Consider the following 27,940-nt stretch of genomic DNA (forward strand, 5'->3'; position numbering starts at 1 on the left):
AAAATAGATGAGCTAACAATCGTTGATGTACAGTTTAAATACCGTGCTTGATTTAAAAGTATTTTTACCCAAACACTTATCAAGAAAACAACATATTGTATTAACTAGCATATCTCAATCAAAAATTGAAAATGACATTCGGAAATTACCGATTTCGGATTAAAAATGTATAAATAATCGTTGGAACTTGAATTCGTGGTTCAGCTGACCAACGAAATGCACGAAAATTCGTACCACACGAAATTTAATGGTTTTACAGTAAACTCATCTGGGACGACACTTTACGCTCATTAAATAAGCCCTTTTTTTCCAATAGCGAGGCTCTTTTTCTTTTCTACCAAAACAGCCAGTTAATAACATATCCACTTACCTGTAACAGCTGGCATACAGTTTCTTGTCTTTGCGATGGTGCAGATATATATCCGCCATCTTCTCCCGAGCCTGCACGAAGTAAGGCTGATTAGGGCCGATGTTTCGCAGCATGGTGAGGGCGGATTCCACATCGCCGCGGGCGATTGACAGGTCTGCGTTGGCGATGGTGATACGCATTTCTTCCCCGGTGCCTTGGAAGTCATTGATGGCATCCTGCATGATCTTAGCAGCCTCATGCTGTAGGTGGACATGAAGGTCGTTTAAACTTTGCTTAAGGAAAATATGGCTTAATGCATGGGCAAAATGTGGACTTCACAGGCTAATATGGGACAACACTTTCCGCTTAAATAGGATTATATTTTGATTATTTTAATGATTAACATCTTACAATTTTAAGTCTGTGCAAGATTGCAAGAACTCACATCATTTAATGACATTTTCAGATATATTGTTGGACAGATTAATGCCCTTATAATAATATTACGATTATTGAGATAATTATTTCACAAGGTTTAATTTAAAGGTTTATTACTTTAAGTAGGTGTACATAGGCAATATATCTAGTTTTTATACAATAAAAATGATATTGATTTTGAATGAATTAAACTATTGCAAAAGACTAAGAAATGTTAGGTGAAACTTTGACTGTCCTATACTGAATATATTTAAGTATGTGGCATTAGAACAGTTGAATATTGGAGGGTTTGGAGGGTTACGTCAGGCCTTTTTCTGTCTATTTTGGAAAAAAGTACCTAGCAAAATTGGGATTTTTCGAGTCGCGAAATCTTCCAACTTGGGAAGAATTTTCATCGACAAAAGCATTATTTCGGCAGGGGTTTTTCCAGTCATTTTGGATAAAAAACATATAAATTATGGTTATATATTTTGTAGGTTGTTTAAAAAATAAAATTGAGATATTGAGTCTAATAATCACAAGTCATAAGACACTTCTTTCTAAAAGAAAAAAGAATTTTTTTTATTTTATTTTTTTAAATTGGGATATTTTTTTTGAGAATTGGGAAAAAATATGCATATTTGGCATTGGGAATGGGTCCGACTAACAGACCCGTGAGATAGGCAGAAAAAGGCCTGTACGTTGTTTGAATGACAACAGCTAATTGGATGTTATAAACAGATGTATAATAATATGAATGTCAACCACATTCATACACATACTTGTCACAGTTTCAATTAAACTTAGTGAAAGTGTAACATTCCATTTTGGGTTATTCAGATAGTAATCTTATATCTTTAGATGTATTAATAGCTTTCTCCCAGACAAAACAGCACTACCCTGGCAGGTCTATGTTGTCGGAGTAAGAACAAGATTTCAATTAGTTTCATCAATCAAGCTTAATTTCTTTTTGAGTGGTCATAGGATCATATATTTTCTGCTTCTTCATTAGCGTAACCATAACAACTACACTTTTTGTCTGACAAAAATAATGAATTATAACATGCATTTTCCCCATATGGCTATTCATCCACATACCAAGTTTCATCAACCTTACTTATGAACTTTTGAGTTTTCACAGGATCCAGATTCTGATGGACAAACCTTGGGTTACAGTACGTTACAGCATGGCCCTGACATCACAGCTACATTTACTTAACACCTTGCATAAGGCATACCTGATTTCCCAGCAGCCTCAGGGCCTCTGCTAGCTCCAGGTATACTGACACACGATCATTGGTGCTGATGCTGGTTTTCACTGGTCGCTTTGATGATGCTGACCCCGCACGGGCACCTGACATCGAAAGCATGTGGTTAAACCCAATAAAGTCATAGTTATTTGTTTGATGATACCAATACCGGTAATAAAATTTTGTATAACGACTATAACTCCACAACTTGGACTTCACACTAGATGCTCTTTTACTGGACTGTATTTGATATGCAAATTTTACAATATTTAAGAAATGTGAATTGTTTTACTGCAATTGCATTTTTTTTCACAAACATGTTTGATCTCTGCCTGAGTCTAGGTAATGACTATCATAAGTTTTTACACCAATGTTAGACCATTGAAGAGACCTTACCATTTCAGGTAAAATTCCTTCCTTCCCTTAGATTTTTAACCCCTTTTAATTTTTTTTTGCAATATTTCCTCATATAATATTCTTATTTGCAATACCTTTAATTCCCGGCAGCGACATGGCCATCTGAAGTGTGCGCACTGCCTCCTCATTCTCCCCCTGCTTCTTCTGTATACGAGCCTTGATCAGGTGGTACAGCGGGTGATCTCGTACCTAGTAAAATAACATCATTACAGTGTACTTAATGACATAAAGTTGTGTGGAATGGGCAGAGCAAAACTTAAAGTGCAGCTCATAAGCAAATTGCATTCAACAAATACATTAAACAAGGTGGATTAAAGGGACCTTTTCACTTTTTGGTAAATTGACAAAATTAAAAAAAATTGTTTCTGATTCGCAAATTTTTTGTTGTATGTATGATATTTGGTGAGGAAACAGTAATTCTGAACATTTACCATGCTCTAACTTATCCATAATATACATCCTCTGACGATTTAAAAATCTGAAAATTATTAAGCATTGCAACGCGAAAGGATTGAATAATTTGGAGAGTTCTGTTGTTGTCTTCATATTTAGTGACATTTCGAGGATTGCTTATATAAAGTAAAAAATACATCTCTAATTGTATGAGCACGGATGGCCAAATGGCCTGAGCATTAGACTTTTTCATCCAGGGGTCAGTGGTTCCAGCGCAGTTGATGGTTACTTTTTTTCTTTGTATAATTGTATTCTTGTTTTTTACTGGAGCTTTTTAGATCCAATGTTTACATTTATCACTATAAAGCATTACATGACAAACTTCAATACATGCCAAAATCTGTGAAAAGGTCAGGTGTACCTGTACTTTTATTACGTTATTCAATAAAAAATGCACTACATGAATAATTTAATAAGCGTCAAGCAAAAATGGGTCTTAAGTTGCATACGCCCTTCGCAGTTCCAGACCAGCCTGTGTATCCATGCAGTCTGTTCAAGAGGTGCCCTGTCCCCTATATAGTTACATAGGGCTATAGTTACATAGGGCTATAGTTACAAAGGGCTATAATTACATAGGGCTATAGTTACATAGGGCTATAGTTACATAGGGCTATAGTTACATATGGCTATAGTTACATAGGGCTATAGTTACATAGGGCTATAGTTACATAGGGCTATAGTTACATAGGGCTACAGTTATATAGGGCTACAATTACATAGGGATATAGTTACATAGGGCTATAGTTACATAGGGCTATAGTTTAATAGGGCTATAGTTACATAGGGCTATAGTTACATAGGGCTTTAGTTACATAGGGCTTAGTGTTCTCATTTCCCCATAGGATACCACCTGACCAGCCTGTGCAATTGCGCTGGCTGGTCTGGAGCTTCACTGGCTCCATTTTACATAAGACCCATTTACATGACATTCCTTGGATTGCAACAGTTGACACCTGCACACACCTCAAAGTTGTGGCTAAGGCCGACTTCCAGTGATTGGTTGGCCAGCTTGAAGTTGTTCTGGTGCAGGTGTATCTGGGCCATGAGGATGTGGGCATCAGAGAATGTGGGCTCCACCTCTATACAGTGCTGTAGAGTGGACTGGGCTGGCTCTACCTCACCTGGGGGAATAATTGGTATACAATGAACAGGGACATAAACATTAAGTTATCAAATCTGCTGTTTTCTCTCCCAGTAGACTGGGCTGTCTCCATCTCACCTGGAGGAAATATGGGCATACATTGAAAAGGGACATAAACATTAAGTTATCAAATCTGCTGTTTTCTTGCCCAGTAGACTGGGCTGGCTATATCTCACCTGGAGGAAATATGGGGATACATTGAAAAGGGACATAAACATTAAGTTATCAATTCTGGTCTTCTCTCCCTGTAGACTGGGCTAGCTCTATCTCACCTGGAGGAAATATGAGCATACATTGAAAAGGGACATAAACATTAAGTTATTAATTCTGGTCTTCTCTCCCAGTAGACTGGGCTGGCTCTATCTCACCTGGAGGAAATATGGGCATACATTGAAAAGGGACATAAACATTAAGTTATCAATTCTGGTCTTCTCTCCCAGTAGACTGGGCTGGCTATATCTCACCTGGAGGAAATATGGGCATACATTGAAAAGGGACATAAACATTAAGTTATCAATTCTGGTCTTCTCTCCCTGTAGACTGGGCTGTCTCAATCTCACCTGGGGAAAAGTGGAGAATAAAGAGAACAGGGACATACAAATTGTAAACTAAAAGTTTTAAATTTTGCCATTTTCTTTCCAACTGGATCTCACCTGGGGAATAATATAGGCATACATCGAACAGGGGCATAAACGTTCATTTATAAATTCTGCAGTTTTATCTTCAGCTCAATACAGTGCTGCAGTTTGGCTATGGCAGGCTCTATCTCACTTGCTTGACAGGAAAATACAGGCACGATATGAGTGATGGGGGACAAGGGACGATGAAATAGCAGATAGTGATACACATACAGATATAAAGTCTGCCATTAGTGCTCATCATGCTCACAGAGCATTTGGTGTTCACAGAAGATATATTTTTAGTTTTGAGTCTGACTCAACACAGAGTTTGAGAAGATACGTGCATATTCTTACAGATGTTTTTGTGTGTTTTGTTTGTGTTCTGACCGACATTCTCAACACTCAGCTGAATAGAAATCTCAGTTGAACTCAATAATTGAGAATATTCAAGACATCGGACCCTGGTAATTTCCGCAGTTTCCTTTCCTCCAAGAAATTAAACGATCAAATTTTCACAACAGAATTCTCCCATGCTCACCTGCTAGGAACTTAACATGGCCCATTAGGAAGAGGGCCTCCAGCAGGCCTGGAACAGCCCGGGTCAGTGGGTCCAGCACCTGGTTACAGCGCTTCAGTACTGGGTTCACTGCCTGCCCTGGCGTCACCGGCTGAAACAAGCAGAAAACTAGCCATAATAGGGTGATTTCTGTTATTTTTATGTTTTCATAAGGTACATCAGACTTAATTAAAAGAAACATCATTACGTACATATGAAACTAATATATGCATCATTAAAAGTTAACCTGAAAATACTGCATGTAACAAAAAAACTGCCAGTGTCAGGTTTATGGCATAGAGAAAATAAGTTATTTTATTTTTTAATAATTCACAACAACTTCACAGTTTGTGTGTTTTTCTTTCTTCCCTGTTATTTTAAATAGCAATACTGTAGCATGAAACAGAATTAATTTAGAGCTTAAATGTTGAGTGGACCTCTACATGCAACATACACCAAAATCAACAACATAGAATTCCCTTGCAGTGCACAATATATGTCCCAGATATTCTGATCTAAAAAAAACCACACAAAGCATGGTTTAACAGAATGGGAAAAAACAATCTACTGTTTTAATTAAAACCAATATGTCCACGACAGTATATGAACTGGGATGGCTATGAACATATTTGTCACAGGGAAAATTAAAGGGGAAAAAACATAAATAATAAAGCAAACAATTTGAGAAAATGTTCTGTATAATTGACATTCTTGCGATTTTTGTTTCCATTCAAACTGAATGCTGAAATCACACTATTAATTAGATAAATGGTAAACCATTGGAATTACAACATTAAAACTTAAAAAGTGCAATGAAGAAAAGTTTTTTTTTAAGCAACATTGATTTGGAAACCTATAGCTTAAACATAAGACAAGTATGCTATAGCTTTACCCAAATAACCTGATACTAATACCGGTAGCTGTAAGCATTTTAATTATTGTAATAAAATATATATTAAAAGTCCTGTTTTGAATTGGGGTTGAATTTAGTCCACAGCTTATTTAAGTCATTATGTTATATACTTTCAGATAAAATAATTACAATTCCAAAATGGAATGTTTTAAATACATTTTGACCAAAGTAAAACAAACTTTTATGTAAGAAATATTATTTTGCTTTATTGTTAAAAGTGAATTTAGAGTTCTGATGTGTAATCAATAACTGATGAGGGTTTAGCTCAAATGGTTTCATTGCCATGCATCAAAACTAAAAGCATTGTTTACTGAGGAATTAACATGGATAAAGCAAACCTTTTTTATAACATGATTCAACAATATTTACAGCGTTTCGGCATTTTTAACAATCTTAATTGGCTAGTTTAAAATACTTTGTGTTCTTTGTCTACAGATATATAGACATATTTGTAAAAATCATGTCAGAATAATGCAAACAAGTTAGTGTCAGGTAAATTTGTATGAACTTTAAATTGGAATCTACCCTGCGGCCACAACTACAAACAGTGACAGTGCATGGGGAATACCTGTTTCCCTTCTGGAGGCTACGGAACAGGAAATACATAGGTTACACAATGCAATAATTCAATAAGTCTGGTTTACAAATAGCAAAACTAACTCTATTGAGGAGGTCTACAAAACCTACTGATTGAAAGATGCCAAAACAGTAATATGTACCACATGTGGTAGCATAAAACCAGAACAGCCTGGGTGTTATTACAGCCTGTTCAGGTTTGTATGCCGTTTGCTGCTCACAAGTACGTTAGGGTTGAAGATGAAGCCTAAAAACTGGACCTATTAAGAAATGGCTTATTTATTTGGATTTTCTGAGCTAATACAGACAAGAACAAATGTGTATCTGAGTGGCAAAGGGTTAAAGTGCACTCACCTTCTGAGGGGCAAACAACAGATAATCCTTGATGACCTGCAGCAGGAAGTCTGGGTTGAGCATCTTGAAGTACTGAAGTCCCAACGGAAAGCCCTGCAATAACCATGAACATGTCAGGAGTTGAAAATCAATATGTTACATAAGCTTAAAATTAACCTTTAGAAATGGGTCCATGAAAGACTGGATTGACCAAAGATGGGCTGATTTTGCAGAGCTATTCTATGCCAGTTGGTTTTGAATGGATGAACTTCAAACCGTTTGATATACAGCCATGGACAGAAGAGTGGAGCAAATTATGTTTGAGTTATTTATGTTTTTTATGTTGCTGATACAACCATTGTACCTCAGTTTCCGTCCAAGATGATCACTTATCTTGTATTGTATAAGGATTATTTTGCTCAACCGTTAGTATTTTACACAACGTATGAACCTGCTGTTTCATGCAATTCAACATTAAATTGACAGCCAGCCTGTCAGTCTCTGGGAAGTCTGGGCTAAATGCTTGAGTGTTAAAGTAGCAGCCCAGATTAGCTTGTGCAGTCTACACAGGCCAATCAGGGACGACACATTCAGCCTAGATAATGTTTTGTTGAAAAACGACCTCTGTTAAACAAACATTCTATAAAAGACGAAAGTATCGTCCTATTTTAGTATAAGCGCACTGCAAAGACTAATGTGGGCTAACACTTTAGGCACATGCAAACCTAGTTTTCCCAGAGCTCAGCTTATATCATGTGTTCTCATGACACAGTGAAATAAACAAAATAATAACATTTTATTCAACAGAACTTGCCAACACTTAACAAACTGATACCTACATCACCCTCTTTGATGCGTCCAAACCCTTCATCCTTATAAGAAAATTAAGGTAACAACATGGAGGAATAAGTTAATTTTTCATCTAGTGTGCAACAAAATAAAATTTACCAAAGAAACCTTAAACAACCTTTATTCAATCATGTGCTTTTCAAATACTTGTTCATGTGTTCTAAACTTTAAATTTGGCGCTTTTAACATACACATGTTGGTTTGGTAAACATTTTTTTTAACAATGATATAATCCAGAATTCAGTACAATTAAACCAATATTGTAATGATTACCTTCAAGGCTTTGAAATGTGTTTCAATACAGTTGTTGAGTTGTTCGATACATTTCTCCGGCCCTGCAGACCTCTTGATGGCCAACACTGCACTCATGTATAAAAGGTCCTGTAAGAGGAATAAGCACTGACCATGATGCCAGTTATTTTAGCTTGATTTCATCAGAACTCTTGGACTTATAGAAACACTCTTATTGAGCCTGATTCCTGGCTAGAACCAATACTAGTGTCTTTCAAAGATATTGAGAACCATCAGAGTTAGGATCAAACTCAGGACCTCTTTGACCCAAGGCAAACCCCAAAACCATTTCAACATTGTGGCATGCATGCAGCTGACAAACTAAAAACAGATATTCTGTGACTTTGTCTTTACATTAAAAAAACAACTACTTGAGTAGATCTATAAGACTTGCATACAAAGCACATTTTATGTAAAGATTTTAATTGGGAGTTTGAAATCAACTTGTAGTTGAGATAACACTATGTCACACTAAGTTCTAAATCTTAAAGAGTAATAACAGTAACTTACAGTGGATGTTCCAATGCTCTGCTGGATTTCACCTAGGAATTCCAACTGCTGTGCAGCATCATCTATCTGGTTCTCGTGCAACTGACAGCGGATGATGCCTGAAAAAATAGAAATTAATCAAACATTGGGAGTTTCCATGATGATGTAAATGGATTTCTATTTACTTCTAGTGTTTTAATATTGGCAAACAATGTATTCCATCTCATCTGCATACAACAGCACATGACCTGGTAAAATGCCATTGAAATAATTTATCAAACAAGACATGTCTAGAATACTCAAACATTTATGTAAAAGAATAAATAGTAACTAGAGGGAAAATATGGCAAAATTTTCTGTGTTTTTGATTACAATTGATAAATGCATATAACGCTTTAGCAGACGAAACTGTAAAATATCTTATATAAGTAACGGGGCATCCATTTCTTAAAGTGGACAATGGGGAGGACAAGTTTGTTATAAAATTTGTTTTAAAAGATGCAAGATGAAATCATGCAATTAGTTTTGAACAAAAAGGAAATGGACAATAGGCAGGGCAAGAATATTGTGACCCCAAGGCTTTATATCACATCTTTACAATGAGTGACATATATAACATATTGTGGTATGATAGTATGAATGATCAACATCACGCTAAAATGGACCATATGCCATATGTGGCCTGAGTAGATCCAGATAAACCTTCACAATTGTGCAGTCTGGTCAGGAGCTACCATGTCCCCAATAAAGCCACAGGGAGCTACCCTGTCCGCTAATGAGAACATGATACCTTGCATTCCTTTATAGTGGACAGAGAAGCCCTGACCAGAATGCAAAGATGTGCAGTCTGGTCAGCAGCTACAATGGCCCTATATAGCATAATACTCATATTCGCATGATACGACTATGTATCTGTACCTCTAACCATTTAAAACATAAAATACATGTACTATAATTGAAAGGCTCACACATCCGTTATTACAAGCCTCGCAATGTAAACTCATATGTATCCTGGTATTTCTCTATATTTAACCCTTTCTTGCTCAGAAGAAAAGTGAACAAGGCTATATGCAACCAGCAAGCAGTAACTCGCAGTCTGTTCAGGTTTTATGCTGTTTGCTGCTGATCTGTACCTTAGGATTGGATATGAAGCCTTTAAAACTTGAATCTATAGAGAAAGGTCTTGAACTTAAATTAATTGTCATAGGGACTGTAAACACATCAAAGTGTGTACCTGAGTGGTAAAGGGTTAACTCAAACTGTTGCTGTTTACCAGTCAAAGCAGCGACGCTGCACTCATACTCCAAGCCTTTTAATATAACCTCCAATATATCCTTCTATTTTCCTATATTTCAAGCCTATCAATATAACCTCCAATATATCCTTCTATTTTCCTATATTTAACAGAAACCACTGCTGTTTACCAGTCAAAGCAGCTACACTGGTCTCGTCAATCTTCATGGCGTTCTTGTAGCACCGCAGCGCGTCCTTGACCTTGCCCTGTAGCAGCAGCTGGAAGCCCAGCTCTGTGATGTACTCTGCGCTGCCCGAGCTCAGACTGACTGCACGCTCCATCAGAGTGTACGTCTGCTGGAGGACCAAAGGGTTTCGACCACACTGAAATATGGGGTCAGAGAAAGGGTAAAAAAGGTTAGTTCATATCTATCCGCATAAGTTATTGAGAAGATTTGCGGCGTAGAACTTGTATCTGGTGTCTTAAGAACAGAAGCAGAGAACCCTCCCAATACTGGGGCCTCTGCTTACATTAGACTTTTAAAGATATTATTGATATTGCAACTTTCAAGAAGTTAAGCAGATAATGTAAAAAAAAAGACCCTTTTAAGAACACTTTCTTACATGTTCTTACAATTATTTAAAAATTTCATTTTAATACTGTTCACATAAATTGTCAAATTAATATAACATATGTCATCCCTTTGCTTGTTCCCAATATCAAATTACGATTTCTTTATTTGTTTTACTATTACCTATCGGTCCTACTCACCATCCTGCAGAAGACCTCCGCCATACTGCAGTAGAGGGACGCATTCTTAGACTCAAACCGGTCTAGAGTGGTAATGATGTCTCCGATCTTGCTGGCAGCCTAGCAAACACAAGCACATTTTAATAAAACACTAATGAATGACTGCCAAATTCTTGTTGATAATATTATGAGTTGGTAAAAGCCTGTTACTGTGAATGTTTGAAAACTTATTTCTGATAGGGTTCAGGGGTCAATCTTTTGTTGCCGTAAGGCACATATAAATTATGATACAAATCTAGGACGCATACATTCTAAGCTGAAGCAGCATACTTTGTCAATCAACACTTGAGCAACCACTGTCTTCAAGTCACCTCTGATTAAGAGCTCACTGTTTTCCAGCCATGGATGATGCACTAACAGGCCATTGTCACTGACCTATAAATTGAAGCTCTTAAAAATTGTGATCAACCTTCATAATTATTAGATGCATCATGAGAAAACTGGACTTAAATCAGTTGTGTGTACAGTTTTGTTCTAGATCAGTCAGTGCAATATGCAGACACTTACTGCTTGTATTGTATTTTATTTTTCAAGGAAATTCCTCCAAACATAAATCTACTGTAAGAGTACAGTGCAGCTATAGATCAGACTGCATAGACTGAAGAGGCTTCTTTCAAAACACTCATGGCACATTGCATCTCTCATATCACTTAACACAAGATACATCTCATATCATGAATCACTTTACACACGACATCAATCATAAATGCCTCACAACCCCCCACACACAACAGGCCTCCCTGCATATTAGTTTTCACAGAAAACTCCTCATGTCACTGATAACTTCCAATGGTTCCCATACCTCTGGATAGTTGCCCTCCCTGCACAGCAGATGTAGGGCCTGGTAGCGCATGGCTTCCAGACAGTGCAGGTCCACTCCCAGGGCTCTATAAGCACACAAATACAGCACTTATCCCTTTACCTCTCATACACGCACTTTGTCGCATTTGTACTCCTTTAGAAAATCTAATCAAATAAAAAACCTTCCTTATTAGATTCAAGTTATTAAGGCTTCATTTCCCACCATAAGGTCCTGAAGAGCAGCTAACAGAATAAAACCTGAACAGACTGGGAGTAACTTGCTGGTTGAATATGGCCATTTTCACTTTGCTTCTGAGTAAAAAAGGGTCATACTAACACACTTATATTTTCAGTATATTAAAAATCAACTTACTGGTAATGAATACTTAAATAAACTGACAGGATTTATACCACATTGGTATTTGGTGTAAACCAATATATATATAGAGAGAAAACACACAATTTGCCCCAAAATTAACCTACCAGCACTATAATCCACTGGGAACTGACATTTTGTTTTATGCATCTAAAGTCAACACATATCGATAGGCTTATCACAATAATGACGACTTTACCATTTATCCTACCAGATATAACATTGTGGTTCCATTGTTGAAAAACACTTCATAAACAGTTATTTTGAAATACAAGTCCTATATAGCCTGAGACCCCCAGAGTGTGGCCTTTTTGATCTTATGTGCATGATTTTAACAAATTGTGTAGAGAATCCAAATATGTTGTTGCATACTAAATATTGAACCCTCTTGTGGCTTTCAAGGGCATTAAATTTAAGCAGTTTAATGTTGTGGACTGTTATCCATAAAGAAAAAACACACTGTAAGTCTATATATGAAAAGCATTAATCCCTAATAACGTATAGTAGGGCTATAACTGCAATATAAATTATTTACATTGAATAAACTGAACCAATTGGCTTAATGTGTATTTTACTCATAAAAAGTGCTGTTTTCATTAATTTATTTTGAAAATGCGGTGATTTTCACCTTTTATTTAAAATAAAGGATCACTTTTTGTTTGTTTGCACACTGCTAATTTAAGTTAAGGTATGTGAAAGCTAACCTTTGAGATGTTTCTACTGTGGACTCCCAATCTTGTAGACAGAGTTGCAGCCTCATTTTCTCAATCAAGGCAGGTAAGAAGTTTGGGAAATGCACAATCACTTGATTGACTGCATCCAGAGCACCGCTGTAGTTGTGCTTTGCCTCAAAGTTACGGGATTTACCAAACAGACCATCAATGTTCTTACTCCCACCTTGTTTGCTAGATAAAATGTCATCAACAAGTTTGATACACAATTGTTTTACCACAAATATACAGGATTTTCAAACAGAACATCTATGTACTTATAATGTTAAAGTACTTTAAACGTTTTAAATTATTTGTTTTAATATATGTTAGATAATCGAATTACCAAGTAAATACAAAACAAACAAGCAAATTTGTTGAATTGATATTCCCCGCCAATATGCTTCTGGACACAAAAGTGTTATATTTGACACTCAAAAAAGCATTTTTTTTACAAAGGGCCATAACTCCGTTATTAACAGATGGTGTACAATGCCATTTGGCATGCATCATCCCCTTATCCATATATATATATATACTCATACCAAGTTTCAATGAAATCGGCCAAAGCACTTCCAAGATATGGCTCCGGACGGACGGAAAGTTGGACGGACGGAATGACGGACAACGCCAAAACAATATACCTCCGCCGATGGCGGGGGATTATTATGGATCACTTTTTATAAACTGTAGCTGTCTGTTCTGCGGACTATAATTACTTTGGTTTAGTGTCTAACTAGCATCTAACAAACATGTAAACTTACGCTAAAGCATCATCAAAGAACTTCAAAGCTTTCTTAACTTCTCTACCACTCATGAGCTCAATCCAGCCTTTCAACACCAGACCCTAAAAAACATACTAAGTACTTAATTACACAAAATTTACAATATAAATCAATGAACTTTCATTGCAAACAACAATCACCATTTTTTGGATACAGGATTGGTAAATATTGAAGACAGAAGCAAAACAACATCAGACTCTGTGAAACCTACTCGTACTTAGGATCTGTCTGAGACAATGTCTAAATATTACAAGTAAGTCAGAATGTTGTCAGAAATTGTGTCTGGCAGTGCTTGTCAGACATTGCAAATAAGCTTTAGTTCTCTAACCGTCTGACAGGTTTGGCAGTGATGTCTTACTTTCTCACAGGTTTGAATATTATAAAACATGAATTAAACATTGACAAAATACAATACACATGATAATGTCTATAAAAATATTATTCTAATACATTAACATGACCTGAAATTTGCTAAAAGCAATTTCAAAAGAATAATTTATGTTAATGTTAAGCTTTACTTTTAACCATCTCTTGTGCCACCATCAGTGTTTAAGATGAATGATTGTTTTTTACCAACTGATTTGCGTCATACACTGTTGTTTAAGAGCTAGCTTACAAAACTGTGCATCTAAGGCATTGTTGACAGGCTAATTAGCATCAACATTACATCATACATAATTGTTAACACACTAACTTACATCACCGTTTTCAGCATTTAGCTTCAGCATCCTGTCTATGTATTCTCGGGCCTTGTCATGCTTTCCAGTCAGGAACAGGAATAGACCAGCATAGTATAACCCCTGGTAAAACATAACATTCCAAATATAGTATAAATAGAGTATTAAAAATGTAAAATATGTAGACATTGCTTCAATGAAACATGAAATGAAAAGCTAACATGTCTTCTTGAATTAAATAATTAAAAATCATAATTGTTAAAACATTATTATATGATGATGATTACAATCTAATTCAATAAAACAAGATCATTTTTTTGTGCAAAATTTTTCATTGATGTTAGTGACAACTCTGGAACAAGCCTCAGAATATAAACACTTATAGCATGACAGATCTAAGAAAAAGTTTTTGTTATTTATCTTTTGTTTACTGGGTTACAAACAATTCTCAGCCATACACATTTTATCATGGGCAGTATAATTCCCACACATCAAAATGTCATTGTGAACATTTTATCTTTTCGTATCGTTATCATATGACCCATTTTATGCAAAAATGAGTCTCGTGCCATATGCACAGTCTGGTAAGGAGCTTCCATGTCTGTTTATGATACCATGAAACCTTGCATTACTTTATGGCAGACAGCGTAGCTCCTGACTAGACTACGCTGACGCACAGGATGAACTGTAGCTAGGCTGTGCACATATGGCATCAGACCCATTTTTGCATGATGTGGGTCAATTTAATATGTAAAGTGCCTAAAGTTAGTGCATGTCACATTGAAAACTCCATAGAAGATAGCGAGATGTTGTTCATGGACCAAATTATATTTAATCTCACATCACAAACATTTCAGAAGTTTTAATCCTTTAGTAGTGAAACATAAAGCAAAGGACTTCTAAGTGGACTGGTTATACAAGAACAAAATAATTACTATTATATGACTGACATTTGTGGCAGTCTTTTGTGACTGACTGCATTGCAACAATGTATTAAGTACTGGCATGAGACAAACATCAATGTTTGAAAATCCAGTCAAGCAGTATCAAGTTTCTGGTCTAGCACACCCTTTATGACAGTACCATTTCTCCAGATTGTTTCCTTTCTTCCTTAAGTTTTGCATCTAGTTCTGTGACAGCTTCACGATCTAAATCAAATAGATCCAAATTAATGCAAGATGAATATCAATGAGTTATTAAGTTTTCATTATAGTGAAATCACTTGAATTGTCTATACAATAACTTTCAAGTAGTTATAGCTGCATGATAATCTGCTTATACCTGTAGGGCACTGGATTTGTTCAACTTCAGATAAATTCACAATTTACTCCCAAATTATGTTATGCAGCATTCTTAACATTACCATTATACTATGAAGGAACTCTAACTAAGATTTGATGTTATAGATATTGCATTTTAAATAACAAGACAGTGTACAGTCCAAATTCTGTTCATTAGCACTATAACCTGCTGATTATTTTACAACGAACTTTGAAAACAAATCATTTATTCCATTATTGACTTTTGTGTAAAGAAATAACTCAAACATTGCCATTGGAAATGAAAAGTGAAAAAAGGATTTAGTTTTAATGTATAATTTGCTTCTAATATAGATTAAAATACAAGTTTACCAGCAGACTGCACTTTCTTATGAGCCAACATGAGGGCCATGGTAGAACAAAGGTTCACATCACGTTTGTCCTTCAGGATATCCAGTTCACGAATACCTTCTTGGACACGATCTGAAATCAGGTTAATAAAGACTACAGCGGATAGCTCCATGCTACTCATTAAACTGAATCCTTGCTATTTAATTTATAATCATTCCTTCTAAGGTCATTCCACAAACATAGTGAACAGGAAACTAATTTTTTACATGACATCTCAGTCAAATAATGAAGTTCAGGCTTTTTGAATGATGAAAGCCATATATATCAAAACCTGTTGATTAGTGAAGATAAAACACTTATAAAGTCAGTTTTTGTTCACATTAAACATTATTTCAGTAATCTTGTGACAGTCATTTAACCTAATCACAATGTTGCTGGGTAAGCAAGACTACCAGTACTACGAGCACATACTTATGCCATTAAACTGACAACTGTCTAGCTTTAATCAGAAGTAGGAGGAAATTAATTATATCTGAACCCCACACAAGTAATGAGCCTGGGCTAGAAACCCAAACAAGCAAACGTCGATTTGCAGTCAAATCTTGCACCAACTGACCTATTCAGCCCAACATCATTTAAGTATGAATGACAAAATATGTGTGTTAAATTTTTCTTTGAATATTTAAACAAAAAGTTAAAATGCTTAGCAGTCTTCAAAATGCTTGTAATTACCAAGTGATCATACACTCTTAGAATTAGTATACTTCTATTATTACAAAAAACGTGAATAATTTTCTGTTTATTTAATTCAACTTGCTTTAATAATACCTTGCAAGACCATGGCATAAGCTCTGTAAAATTTAAGAACACTGTCATTTGCATATTTCTTCAGCCCATCATTAGCTGCTTCCTCCATGTGGCAGTAATAGCCTTCCCTACAGTAGTAGTGGATCTTGGCCTGTGAAAATGTAATGATTATTATACACATTAAGTTCCTTTTTGCGGAAATGATCACTCATCTAATATCAATTTTATGATAATGTTTGCTTGCTGTCTTGAAGACTCAGATTCACTTACATCCTCTTCATGAACATATTTAATTATAGATGAAAATGTTCATGCCCATTTATCATAGGGTTATTAGTCAACTGTTTTTTTATCTTTCTAACAGACTTTTTTCAAATTACTTTAAAAAACTACCAGAAGTGGGTGATGACTATTTCCCTAATAAAAATGTGTGTAAATTACAAATGATTCAATTATCGCAAATAATTCTGTGATTGCATTAAAAATAGTCACAGGTAGTTGCAATAAATCAACTATCAGCTTTATAACGCAAAGGGTTGCTGAGAGTTGCAATGCACTGTCTTTTGTCAAAAGGTGCAAAAATGTATCACCACTGCAAAGGCTGAGGAACACTGATACTGCAAAAACTTATCAATGTTTACCTGTTTAAAGCACAAACTCATGCAAATGGTACCATTAAAGCAAGAAATGATTGCTTTTTATTTGCTTTCTTATTCTTTCGTACGCTCTATCCACCATATTGGGAACTGTTGTATTGTTGACAAAAAGTGTCGCTATTGGTAAGGTAATAGTAAACCAATCTTTTGCACATCGTGATATTTGATTAGCCTCAGTCGATAACGACGAAATTTCAAATTGAATGTCAGCAAGAATAGTGTGTTGAAATATCGTAGTATTTTTTAGGTAGCATGCAAAGGATAACTTTCGTAGGCTGCCATTCAGGTAAATTTAATGTGCTTGTGAAGTTTATTCCTCGCTTTCCTTAATTGGTAGTCTTATTTATAAGACGCGCAAAGAATTTAGAGATACTTTTTATATGGGCTAAATTCTTTGGACCGTCTTATCAGGGAAAAGTCAATTATGTGGTGGACACCAGAAAGTATAAATTTTCATCAATTTGCGTAAAATTGCAAAATAACATTACCAACTCATAATGTTTTAGTTAAGAAGTCCATTTTTATCTCAAATATCTTCGAATTGAAGTTAGAAAGGCATAAATTCTTCAGTTAAACTTCTGCTTAAATCGCAAAACAATCAGTGACCTGTCGCCATGTCATGAAACTGATTTACATATGAACCAATCTGCAGAAGGCATTACGGTGTAACGTGTACGCGTAATTTTATTTAACATGAGCTTTTAACCCTGACTTTTACCTAAGTAGATCTAGTATGCTCATCTTTGTCGATTTATTAAGCATATGTTCAAAACAAATATGGTGCAGGTTTTATTCACTCTTCTAAGTTTCAGCAACTTTTTATGCACGTCTTTTTCGCACCTGTGTCTGTGTTGTTTTATGTACCTACATTCTACATTACATAGAACGGTATACTGTACGATCTGTATCACTATTATTTATGTACCATAATAAAATAAAAGATGTTATTTATTTCAGAACTTTTTAATTGTCACTTGAGAAAAAACAATGCTTAATTAATCCACAAAAGTATTATAACATCGGTTTACTATAGAATGCTCTGCACAACAACAGACGAACGCAAACTGTATTTAACGCCGTTTATTCTTCCACATGCTTTACATCGAGGCTGTATTATCGATTAATATTTACACAGCTAGCTAATCGAGAAATATTGAAAATTTGAATAGTGGTTGGATTTAAATTGCTCAGGCGTGCAAAATTCAAAGTGTCATTACATATTTTTACGGAACATTATCGAGAAATGAATTATCTACACAGGTATGTAAATATTATTGCAATCTGTTGATATTAAGTGTCTGATAAGGGGCTTGAATGTTGCGCACAAAATCCTTGTGCAACAATATAGACAAAGAAGGAAAACTTTCCACCATTGTTTGAGTTCTTCCCTGGTTGTACGCTCCAAATATTACCAATGTAAAAAGTAGCTTAATATTTGAGAGCGTCAACAAGTTGGACTACTTAATTGGTAACGAACGACGTCTGTTTAATGATGCGCATGAAAAAATCTGTGCGCAAAACTGCGATGGTGTTTATGAAGAGGCGAATATGTACTCCCAGAGCCGCCATAGCAAAAATTATCAAAGGCTCTGGGAGAACGTTTATAATATATGGACTAACTTAGTCACAGGCCTTGTTTAATCTGTGGGAGGGGAATGGTAGTTCGTGAATGTTGATGTCTATGGTACTGAACATTTGATAAATTGACAACAACACTCTTAAGAAAAATCTTATATCTAACAAAATACCACAACTTCTCCATCGGCGTCTGTCATAGTCGATTTTTGACACCTTAGTTTCAGTTAGAAATTATATGTCAACAATCAGTTGGAATTTAGAAGCACAACGCATGCGCACACGGAAATGTACATTTCGGAGAAAGGATTTTCGGATTTATATTGCTATTATGAGATATCATATTTAGTTAATAAAATGTAATGAGTTTCCTTTCATTAAATATTTTTATTTAATTTTAATACACTTATAATCGATAATATTTCATTTTTAACATCTCTGATACGTTAGTCGGAAATGATATAAATGACCCCTTTTGTTTACATCAAAAACCGGAAGTCGCTCCATGACAATTATGTCAACAGTTTACTTTCCCGGGAAATTTCAATTGCAAAGGCAAACTCTGTATTGAATTATCTAATAAGTTGCGTGTACTGTACGGGTTAGCGGGACCTGGACCGCTCATAGTGGTTCAAATGTCAAGTGAAGGTAAAGTTGGCGATTGTAGCGTAAATATTTATTTTTTAAAAGTGTATTTGAACTCTATTCCTATAACTTCGTGCAGCCCTATAAGATCGTGTACTTTTTATGACGTAAACTTCTAAGCAACATTCGAACGCACGTGCCCGAAAACTATTCACTTTTGTAACGCGAGAATTTCCACAGCCGATAAGACATTAATCATGAGGAAAAAAACAATAAATATGATATAAATTGTCCGTTTTTCTGACCTCGTTCCAAAGAAATAGCCTAAAAAATGTATAAAATCTGCACATTTCCTGCACCAGACGGCTATGTTTGTCAACGTTTTGATCGTGTAATGTTGTAAGAGTAGTTTCCCTTGGAGGCCCGTCTTGAATTTGTATTGTGCTCTCTGTACTTTGCATTACAATACGATTAAACAATGCTGTGTATGCGGAAAATTTTACCCCCAAATGATGACACTAGACCATACGTTAAGATTGTGACCGGCCTAAAATAAAGGTTCTCGCTGCGTCACTTTGGGATTTTGTCACAAAACAACTGTCATAAGAAGCCATTGTGAACAGAATTTTATTAAGCTATTTTCCGTTAGTAAATACACTTTATCTAGACCTCTGAATACAGTTATCACATTTCATATTTCATTTTTATGAAGACCAGTTTTATTTAAACCATTATATTCAATACAGTTTATTCACGAAATTTGTCTAGAACAACACATTTAATAAAAATAAACACTTATTCACAAAAACACATATCGGTTATTATAAACACATGCCAGGGCCTCGCAGTGACGTCATCAAAATCGATGCACGATCTTATAGGATAATTCTGTGTGACGCAGACTACGATATACATTTAATGTTTAAAGGTACGTTACTCCATTATTATTATTATCAACCACATATTTCACTCGTTATTTGTTAAACAAAAGATAAATCATAAAGTATATATCAAATTTAGTTATTGTCTAATGATTTTTCATGAAAAATATGCCTTTGAAGTTTAAGGTGCACAAACTAATAGGTTTAGAGGCTATATAATTATAATATATTGACAGGAGTTGAAACGAGTATTTGACCCTTACTGTAGTCAATTCAAATTTATGCTAAAACAAATCATCCGATTTTATTGGTTTACACGTTATCTTGTTGCTTATTAATTCCTCTTTCAAAAAAATATAATTTTTAGTATATTTCCGTTTTTATTAATGGATTTATAGCGAGTTTAACACGAGAAATAAACATTTTATGTTTTACCCCGCGCGTTTAACCTTGTCAATACTTTGTTACGTAACCAGTAGCTATCGATTAGCGTTCATCGAAGCGCCGAGGTTATACATTTTGATGTACCCACTAACGTCTTTTTTCTAATTTTACTTTTATTTCTCGACCGATTTTGACAAATTATATATCATTAGAAAGCCTACATTTCGTAGTTTTCAGATATATAAATATATATGAAGTTTTACTTCTAATTTGGGCAGCCCGGCGAGTTAACTTTAACTTTTGCAAATATCATACAGTTTTAGAATCTATATTTACGGTAAACATGGTCGTACTTTATACAGATTTGTAACGTTTATATTAGGAGTTCAGTTTTTAAAACAACATCTTGCTTAGGAGAATAGAATTCTGTATATGATAGAAAAAAAATGGGTTTAAAAATGAAAGTAAATAAGGAATGACTTTGTACGAAAGTAGCTCGCGGTCATAACGCTCCGAACTGATGCTACGGTCTTGGCGATTATGCTTTTGTTTAGATACCGACCATTAAATTTCTGTTGCCAGGATTATTATATTTTTTATCGAATATATTGTTCACAAAACATATCAATAAATCTTACTATTAATGAAGCTTAATAAATTAACGATTTCAGCTCTTGTTTATAACACTGAAAGGGTAATAATTTTATATGAGACCTCGTATATAGCGGACCCTCTTGATATTTTCGGCTTTGCACACTTCAAATAAAATGGGTGTGAAAAACATTCGTTTGTTGTTTATTATCGAGGTTATTATGTATAGTGATATGAAAGGTGATGTACCTTAAATTATCAATTAATTAAACTTATTTAGAGATTCTTGAAAATCACGGTCGGTGTTACGCAGATCATTTCGTATTTTGACATCAGTGCATCTTGTCCAACTGTTCAAAATCAGATTTTTTTCACTGGGATGATGACGACCTAGATTTAGACGAATTGTTAGGTGATTACACATGTAGCAGTGATGATTCTGAGAATGTTAAACCGTGTAAGAAAGTAAAAGTGACAAAAGCAATCGAATCAGTGGGTGTCTACCAGTGTACAGAGTGCCCAAAAACTTACACGACAATGCCTCGTTTTCGGGGTCATATGATTTCCAAGCACGGATACGAAAGAGGGAATGGTTAATATTTCATTTGTTTCATCATGCTTATTTCATCGATTGTATCTGAATCGGAGGGCATTATTGCTAGTGGTAAAGAGTAACAGATCTTGTTCACTTTGACAAAGGTAGATTGTTTTTAATCCATTACATGTTTGTTATAATCATTCTTGATTTTAGTTGTCTTTCACTTGGAATTAATACAAAAATAGAGAGGTCATTGTTTGAAGCTTTGACACCTTGATTAAGCCTCATCATGGGTGTGAGTGCTTGGTTGTTATACCCATTAATGGCACGCTCCCAACCAGCTCTTGTTTATAACACAGACAGGGTGTTAATTGTAATACGAGACAGCGTATATAGCGGACCCTCTTGATATTTTTCGACTTTGCATACTTCAAATAAAATGGGTGTCAAAACATTCATCGTTTGTTGTTTATTTTCAAAGGGCTTATTATATATAATTATATGAAAGGTTATTAACCTTAAATTATCAATTAATTAAAATTATTTAAAGATTCTTGAAAATCCCAGCCGAAAAATATCAAGAGGGTCCGCTATATACGCTGTCTCGTAATAAAATTAAAACCCTGTCTGTGTTATAAACAAGAGCTGAAATCGTTAATTTCTTAAACTTCATTAATAATTAGCTTTATTGATATGTTTCGTGAACAAAATATTTCAAAATATTCCATAAAAAATATAATTATCATGACAAAGGAAATTAAATGGCCGGTATCTAAACAAAAGCATAATCGCCAAGACCGTAGCATCAGTTCTCTGCGTTAGGACCGCGCGATACTTTCGTACAAAGTCATTCATTACTTAATTTCATTTTTAAAACCTTTTTTTTTCTATCGTATACAGAATTCTATTCTCCTAAGCAAGATGTAATTTTTAAAACTGAACTCCAAATATAAACGCTACAAATTGGTATAAAGTACGAACATGTCAACCGTAAATCTAGATTCTAAAACGGTGTGATATTTGCAAAACTACAAGTTATAACTCGCCGGGCTGCTCAAATCAGAAGAAAAACATAATATATATTTATATATCTGAAAACTACGTAACGTAGGCTTTCTAATGATATATAATTTGTCAAAATCGGCCGAGAAATGAAAGTATAATTCTAAAAAAGACGTGAGTGGGTACATCAAAATGTATAACCTCGGCGCTTCGATGTACGCTAATCGATAGCTACTGGTTACGTAACAAAGTATCGACAAGCTATTTGCCGATACGGTCCCGTTTCATATCTGTCTCATCTAGAGTCCGTGATTTGAACAAGAGGCAGAGCCTCGGGCTGGGTTGTGACAGAGGCATTGAGGTTGCCTCATTGTATTCTTTGTCTATTCAGAAAAATACTTTGAAGGGAACAGGTCTTGTCAGTATCTTTCTGTATGCCCAACAATTGAGAGTCATTAAAAAAATTATTTTGCCTAAAAACAGGGATGTCAGAAAATTAAGAGTGTCCAAAAACTGAGAGAAATTGCTGTAGTCCTGAAAAAAACTATTTTAAGTAGTCACTATTTCATTTGGTCTGCACAAATTTGCAAGGAAGGATATTTTTATTATTTATATTGTTGGCCTGGAGTATTGCTCATGGAGTCATGCCACAGTCTTTCTGAGCCGTTGGGTGCCATTGTTCCTGAGGTGTGAAATGTTAGCTGGAAGTCCAGGACTCAATCCAGGAATTCCTTTTTTGTGTGAGAAATTAACATTGTACAAGCGGTTTCACACTGGTAATGAAAAGACCCAGAGTCTCTTTTGGAAGCAGGTACCTCCTGTATCCGGTATCTTGGTCTTTTTAATATGATCATACTAACAAGTCTTTGATTTATTAATTAATTAATTTTTTGGCTTCTTATTTTAAAGCCTGTTGCTTTTGGATAGAAAAAAAAGCATGATAAAACAGGAAATTGGGCAACGTAAAATATAAATGTAATTAAAATATTATATTATTCCAATTATTTATCAATAAAATACAGTGTCAAACTGCATATTAAAAATATGTAATGTGTCTTCTTCATATAAACAAGTAAATGATAATGTTTTGTTGACCATTTTTGGTAAATTATGAGTTGTTTTAAAGGAAATTTATTTTTATTAAATCATTATCTTCATAATTGGGAAACACCCTCATTTCATTGGTAATTTTAAGCGCACAAATCATACTGTAGTCTACTGGGGATAAAAGCTATATGAGAGAGTTTGGGTCATGAACATGATAACACACTTAACCCACACCAAAACTTCTTTCATAGAATTATAGCATAATGTTGACTCTCAAAAAATAATATCTGGAGTCAACAGCTTTTGCTTACGACCTGTAATATCTCTTGAACATATATTTAATATTTTCTCTGCAAATTTTAAGAGGTTTGCTAAAAATGGATTTTATCATCTCTAATTTCGCTTCTGCAAATCAAGCAAAGGATTCCTGTAGTGTATTGTCAATACAGACACTGGGATACTCACATACCGGTACTGCTACTCAAGTGAGCATTGTGGAAAGCTCGTGGCAACAGCAAACAGCGCCCACAATCAGCAAGAGGGTTGTGTAAACATACTTACAAACATTTGTCTTTTCAAATGAAGTGACACTTTGTTTGCATTGAACATTTCATCGATGCATGTTCTGTTTATGTAAACCTGTAACTGTGAGCATTAAGGGATTAAGTCTGCAAAATAATGTAAAGATTAGAGTGCTGTTTAAACTGCTACGTAATCTATTTTTGGGATACTTGATTCTTCTTCATCAACCCAATTCTCCAATATATATATTTTGCGTGCTCTATTATTTTTGACATTTAGGAAAGGCATTTTGTACTTGCTGCTGTACAAGTCAATTAACTTTTGGAAAAAAACATACCAATTAAAGAACAGTTGAAGATATTTGAAATATGAAGTACTTTATGACATTAGTAATAAAAAAGTTCTTTTTAAAATCATTTCTATTGCCTTTCTACTGTCTTAAATTATCAAGTAACAAGTTTATTGTGCAAACCGTGTTACAAGTCTTTTACTTTCATTTAAATGGTAACACAGGATATAATAGAGTTTTTATGTGTGTAGGGTTTTATTTTACTAGTTTGTATTGAAGAGCATTCTAGCATTGAGTTGATCAGTTGAAAGAGTTATGATTAGGGTTTTTTCTTAGATTGATATCCTCTTGCAAGTAGTTAACTTTTTTTGGGAGTTAAGGTAATCTGTTTATGGCTTATAATCTGTTTTGTTTTTATATGTTTGTTTACTTTATAAGGATGGTCAAGCCTATATTAATATTTTGTTAAGGTTCACACAGCAGTTACTGGTTATAAATTGTCTATTTATTATGGCAACTTATATTAAAGGGGCCTTTTCACAGATTTAGGCATGTATCGAAGTTTGTCATTAAATGCTTTATATTGATAAATTTTAACATTGGACCTAAAAATCTCCAGTACAAAAACAAGAATACAATTAAAAAAAGATAAAAAAAGTAACCCTAAACTGGACTCGAACCACTTACCCCTGGAGTAAAAAGTCTTCCGCTTAGACCACTCGGCCATCCACGCTCATACTATGAAAAGATGTATTTTTTACTTTATATAAGCAATCCTCGTAATTTCACAAAATATAACGACAACAACAGAACTTTCCTAATTATTTAATCGTTTCCCGTTGCAACGCTTGATACGTTTCAGGTTTATAAATCGTCAAATGATGCATATAATGGACATTTTACAGCATGGTAAATGTCTAGCATTACTATTTCCTCGCAAATATCATAACTAAAACAAAAATTTGCGAATATGAAACAACTTTTTTTAATTTTGTCAATTTACCAAAATGTGAAAAGGCCCCTTTTAATGCTATCAAAGGCACATGCTCAATTAAGTGGATATATTTGTTAAGGCCAAATTTAAAGTTGGTTACTGAACAAATCCAAATTGTTCTAAATGCTGCTTGCAATGTGTTTTTGGGGCGATTGCCTTCTGCAATTCGCCCCTTAGGTAACATAATATACCAATACCGATAAAAGAAGTCCGTTACTGCATCCAACCACTTTGCATCCAGATAAGTGCATTCGCAAACAAAATAGCTCCGATCGCATGGTATTAGTATTAATGCGCCACAAAAACACTGAAGAAGTACATCGGTATTTTCCGTTGCAAAAATTGACCAATCAGAAGATGTCAAAGCTATCGGGAATTGTTTGATTTTTTAATAATACATATTGCGGAGAGAAATGTGTTCGCCCGGCTAGCTCAGTCGGTAGAACACAAGACTGATAAACACAGGGTCGTGGGTTCGACTACCACATTGGGTGATAATTTTTTTCACTATTATTGAATTGATTTACTTAATTCTTGGACAGAACACCCCTATGGACAAGACCTTTCTGTTGACTTTTTTAGCTTGACCCCTGGTTGACATTGACCTTTAGTATCCAATTGCTCAAAAACTAACATTTGCTGTATCTTACGTGATACTGAATGGATTTAATTTATACTTTGACACACATGGAGGCCCGTGCACTTAGGCAAGAACGATCCAGTTACCTTACTGTACTAATGAGAAATTACTGTAATGCTTGTCTTGATCAAATCTATGTCAAGTTTGGAACTGGATAAGTGTATTATATCTTCGCAGTTTAGCTATCAATTGGCAAATACGACAATAACTTGTTTTAAAAAGCAGCATTTACATTTAACCCCAATAGCTAAATCATATAATGTTGACAGCCTGTTACCCCTCCTAACTTCCATCTGTTTTCTTCAAAAAAGGTGATTGGTTGGCATCACAGTGTATAGTGTTTTAACGACCACAACATTTGAGCAAAATCGCCCCACCAGTACTTCGAGTACTTTGATTAACTGGCTTTGATCAGCTTATTAATTATATTTTATACTTGTGACATATGAAGACCCTAACCTCTCCAAATGGGTTGTGATTGTATTCGTCATTTGTACATGAATTTATCTTTTCTATATCACCACATTGTCCTTTTCTTTTTAACTAGGCGAAATATTGAAGACATATCCAGTCTGTTAACCCTCTAGATTTTCACAATATTTTAAAACATATTTTACACTGTGGGAGTTGCCTCCCTTGATATAATTAATAAAAAAACAAGGCTGACTATGCGGAAGCTGGAAATTTCTATAGAGACCATTATAATGTTCAGTTGATAGAATGTTAATAAAAAAACAAAATGTTGTTTAATTTGTCGGTAGTTGTTTCAAATTTGAAGTAACGTTTTTGATTTTGTATATTTGGATATCGTTTTGAATACTTAATTGAAAATGAAAAATATAATTTATTTAATGGTCACAACATAGATAATGTCACTTCTATGGCCATATTGATTTTGTTAATTACAAATCATTTTAGATCAAAATTGTTTTCTGGACAAGATCATACCTTATTTGATTGAAGTTTACATAATTAATGAATAAAAGCAATTTGAAAAGAAACACGTGAATCAGGTAAGTTTTGGCTTTTTCTCAAAATCTCTATAACCTGGATGTAATTGTCTTTCCAATTGTATGCGCTAAAATTAACATTTTGTAGATGTGCTTTGTCAGAGATTCAAAGATTCTCTTATAAATCTATCTATCAATGTTTTATTGATCCATGTACAAATGGACATACAATTGATGAGTTTCACATTCTAATTTTAGTTATTATCACATCACAATAACCTTATTTTTACATCAAGAGCAATATTTTATATTTGCTGTCTAAAAATAAGTTTTATTTACTTTAAACTATACAAGTCAGTTTTATAATTGTCGAGGCAGTGACACCTTAATTACTGCACTAGAGGACGCGTCTTTTAAGCATCTGATTGCATGGATCTTTTATTGGTTTGCATTTCCACATTACATTTAAACATTAAGCTAAAAACATCTTTGGTTGGCCTTTGTCAACACATTTAAACAGTAAGCAGTTCAATTTAAACCGACCAGTTTAGGATTAGCCTGGGTATTGTGGTATTTCAACGCTTCGCTAAACGCTCCAGTATTCAATCAACAGGCACCGGATATCTATGTCTGACACTTACCAACGAGTTACGCTAGGCCTTGGATACCACAACGGCACATCTCTGTGAATGAATTAAAGCGATAGCTTTCACACTCTATCCATAGCAAATCTGATATTAAAGTGACTACAATCGGGCTTTAATTGTTGGATTTTATCAAGTTGACAAAATGACGGCAGAAGCTCTTTCTTGGGACTGTATG

The 27,940-nt window shown here is 34.8% G+C and overlaps 2 protein-coding genes across 46 annotated transcripts in view; one reads left to right on the top strand and one right to left on the bottom strand.

The window, feature by feature from the left end:
- LOC127863351 (tetratricopeptide repeat protein 21B-like) overlaps positions 1-19,015 on the bottom strand; it is a 55,684-nt gene extending 36,669 nt beyond the window's left edge. For 2 of the 4 annotated variants that reach the window (XM_052402775.1, XM_052402774.1), the window contains exons 1-19: positions 18,869-19,015; positions 16,486-16,615; positions 15,679-15,789; positions 15,131-15,195; positions 14,069-14,170; positions 13,350-13,432; positions 12,580-12,780; positions 11,501-11,585; positions 10,660-10,758; positions 10,079-10,271; positions 8,676-8,773; positions 8,148-8,255; positions 7,865-7,897; positions 7,047-7,139; positions 5,186-5,315; positions 3,850-4,007; positions 2,508-2,622; positions 2,005-2,120; positions 371-609 (exon numbers count right to left, since the gene is read on the bottom strand). In XM_052402775.1, coding sequence (XP_052258735.1) covers positions 371-609; positions 2,005-2,120; positions 2,508-2,622; positions 3,850-4,007; positions 5,186-5,315; positions 7,047-7,139; positions 7,865-7,897; positions 8,148-8,255; positions 8,676-8,773; positions 10,079-10,271; positions 10,660-10,758; positions 11,501-11,585; positions 12,580-12,780; positions 13,350-13,432; positions 14,069-14,170; positions 15,131-15,195; positions 15,679-15,789; positions 16,486-16,615; positions 18,869-18,895 — 2,186 coding nt within the window. In that variant the 5' untranslated portion in view covers positions 18,896-19,015. The remainder of the gene's footprint in view (positions 1-370; positions 610-2,004; positions 2,121-2,507; positions 2,623-3,849; positions 4,008-5,185; positions 5,316-7,046; positions 7,140-7,864; positions 7,898-8,147; positions 8,256-8,675; positions 8,774-10,078; positions 10,272-10,659; positions 10,759-11,500; positions 11,586-12,579; positions 12,781-13,349; positions 13,433-14,068; positions 14,171-15,130; positions 15,196-15,678; positions 15,790-16,485; positions 16,616-18,868) is intronic. The other 2 variants (XM_052402777.1, XM_052402776.1) reach the window with 1 other exon arrangement.
- A 171-nt stretch (positions 19,016-19,186) lies between these two features.
- Positions 19,187-27,940, top strand: part of LOC127863352 (uncharacterized) — a 95,360-nt gene continuing 86,606 nt past the window's right edge. For 14 of the 42 annotated variants that reach the window (XM_052402791.1, XM_052402790.1, XM_052402801.1 and 11 more), the window contains exon 1: positions 27,709-27,935. In XM_052402791.1, coding sequence (XP_052258751.1) covers positions 27,908-27,935 — 28 coding nt within the window. In that variant the 5' untranslated portion in view covers positions 27,709-27,907. Of the gene's footprint in view, positions 19,344-27,704; positions 27,936-27,940 lie in introns of those variants that run through there. The other 28 variants (XM_052402781.1, XM_052402778.1, XM_052402788.1 and 25 more) reach the window with 11 other exon arrangements.

This window comes from Dreissena polymorpha, unplaced genomic scaffold (genome assembly GCF_020536995.1).
Source record: "Dreissena polymorpha isolate Duluth1 unplaced genomic scaffold, UMN_Dpol_1.0 chrUn006, whole genome shotgun sequence".
In the NCBI taxonomy this organism is placed as follows: domain Eukaryota; kingdom Metazoa; phylum Mollusca; class Bivalvia; order Myida; family Dreissenidae; genus Dreissena; species Dreissena polymorpha.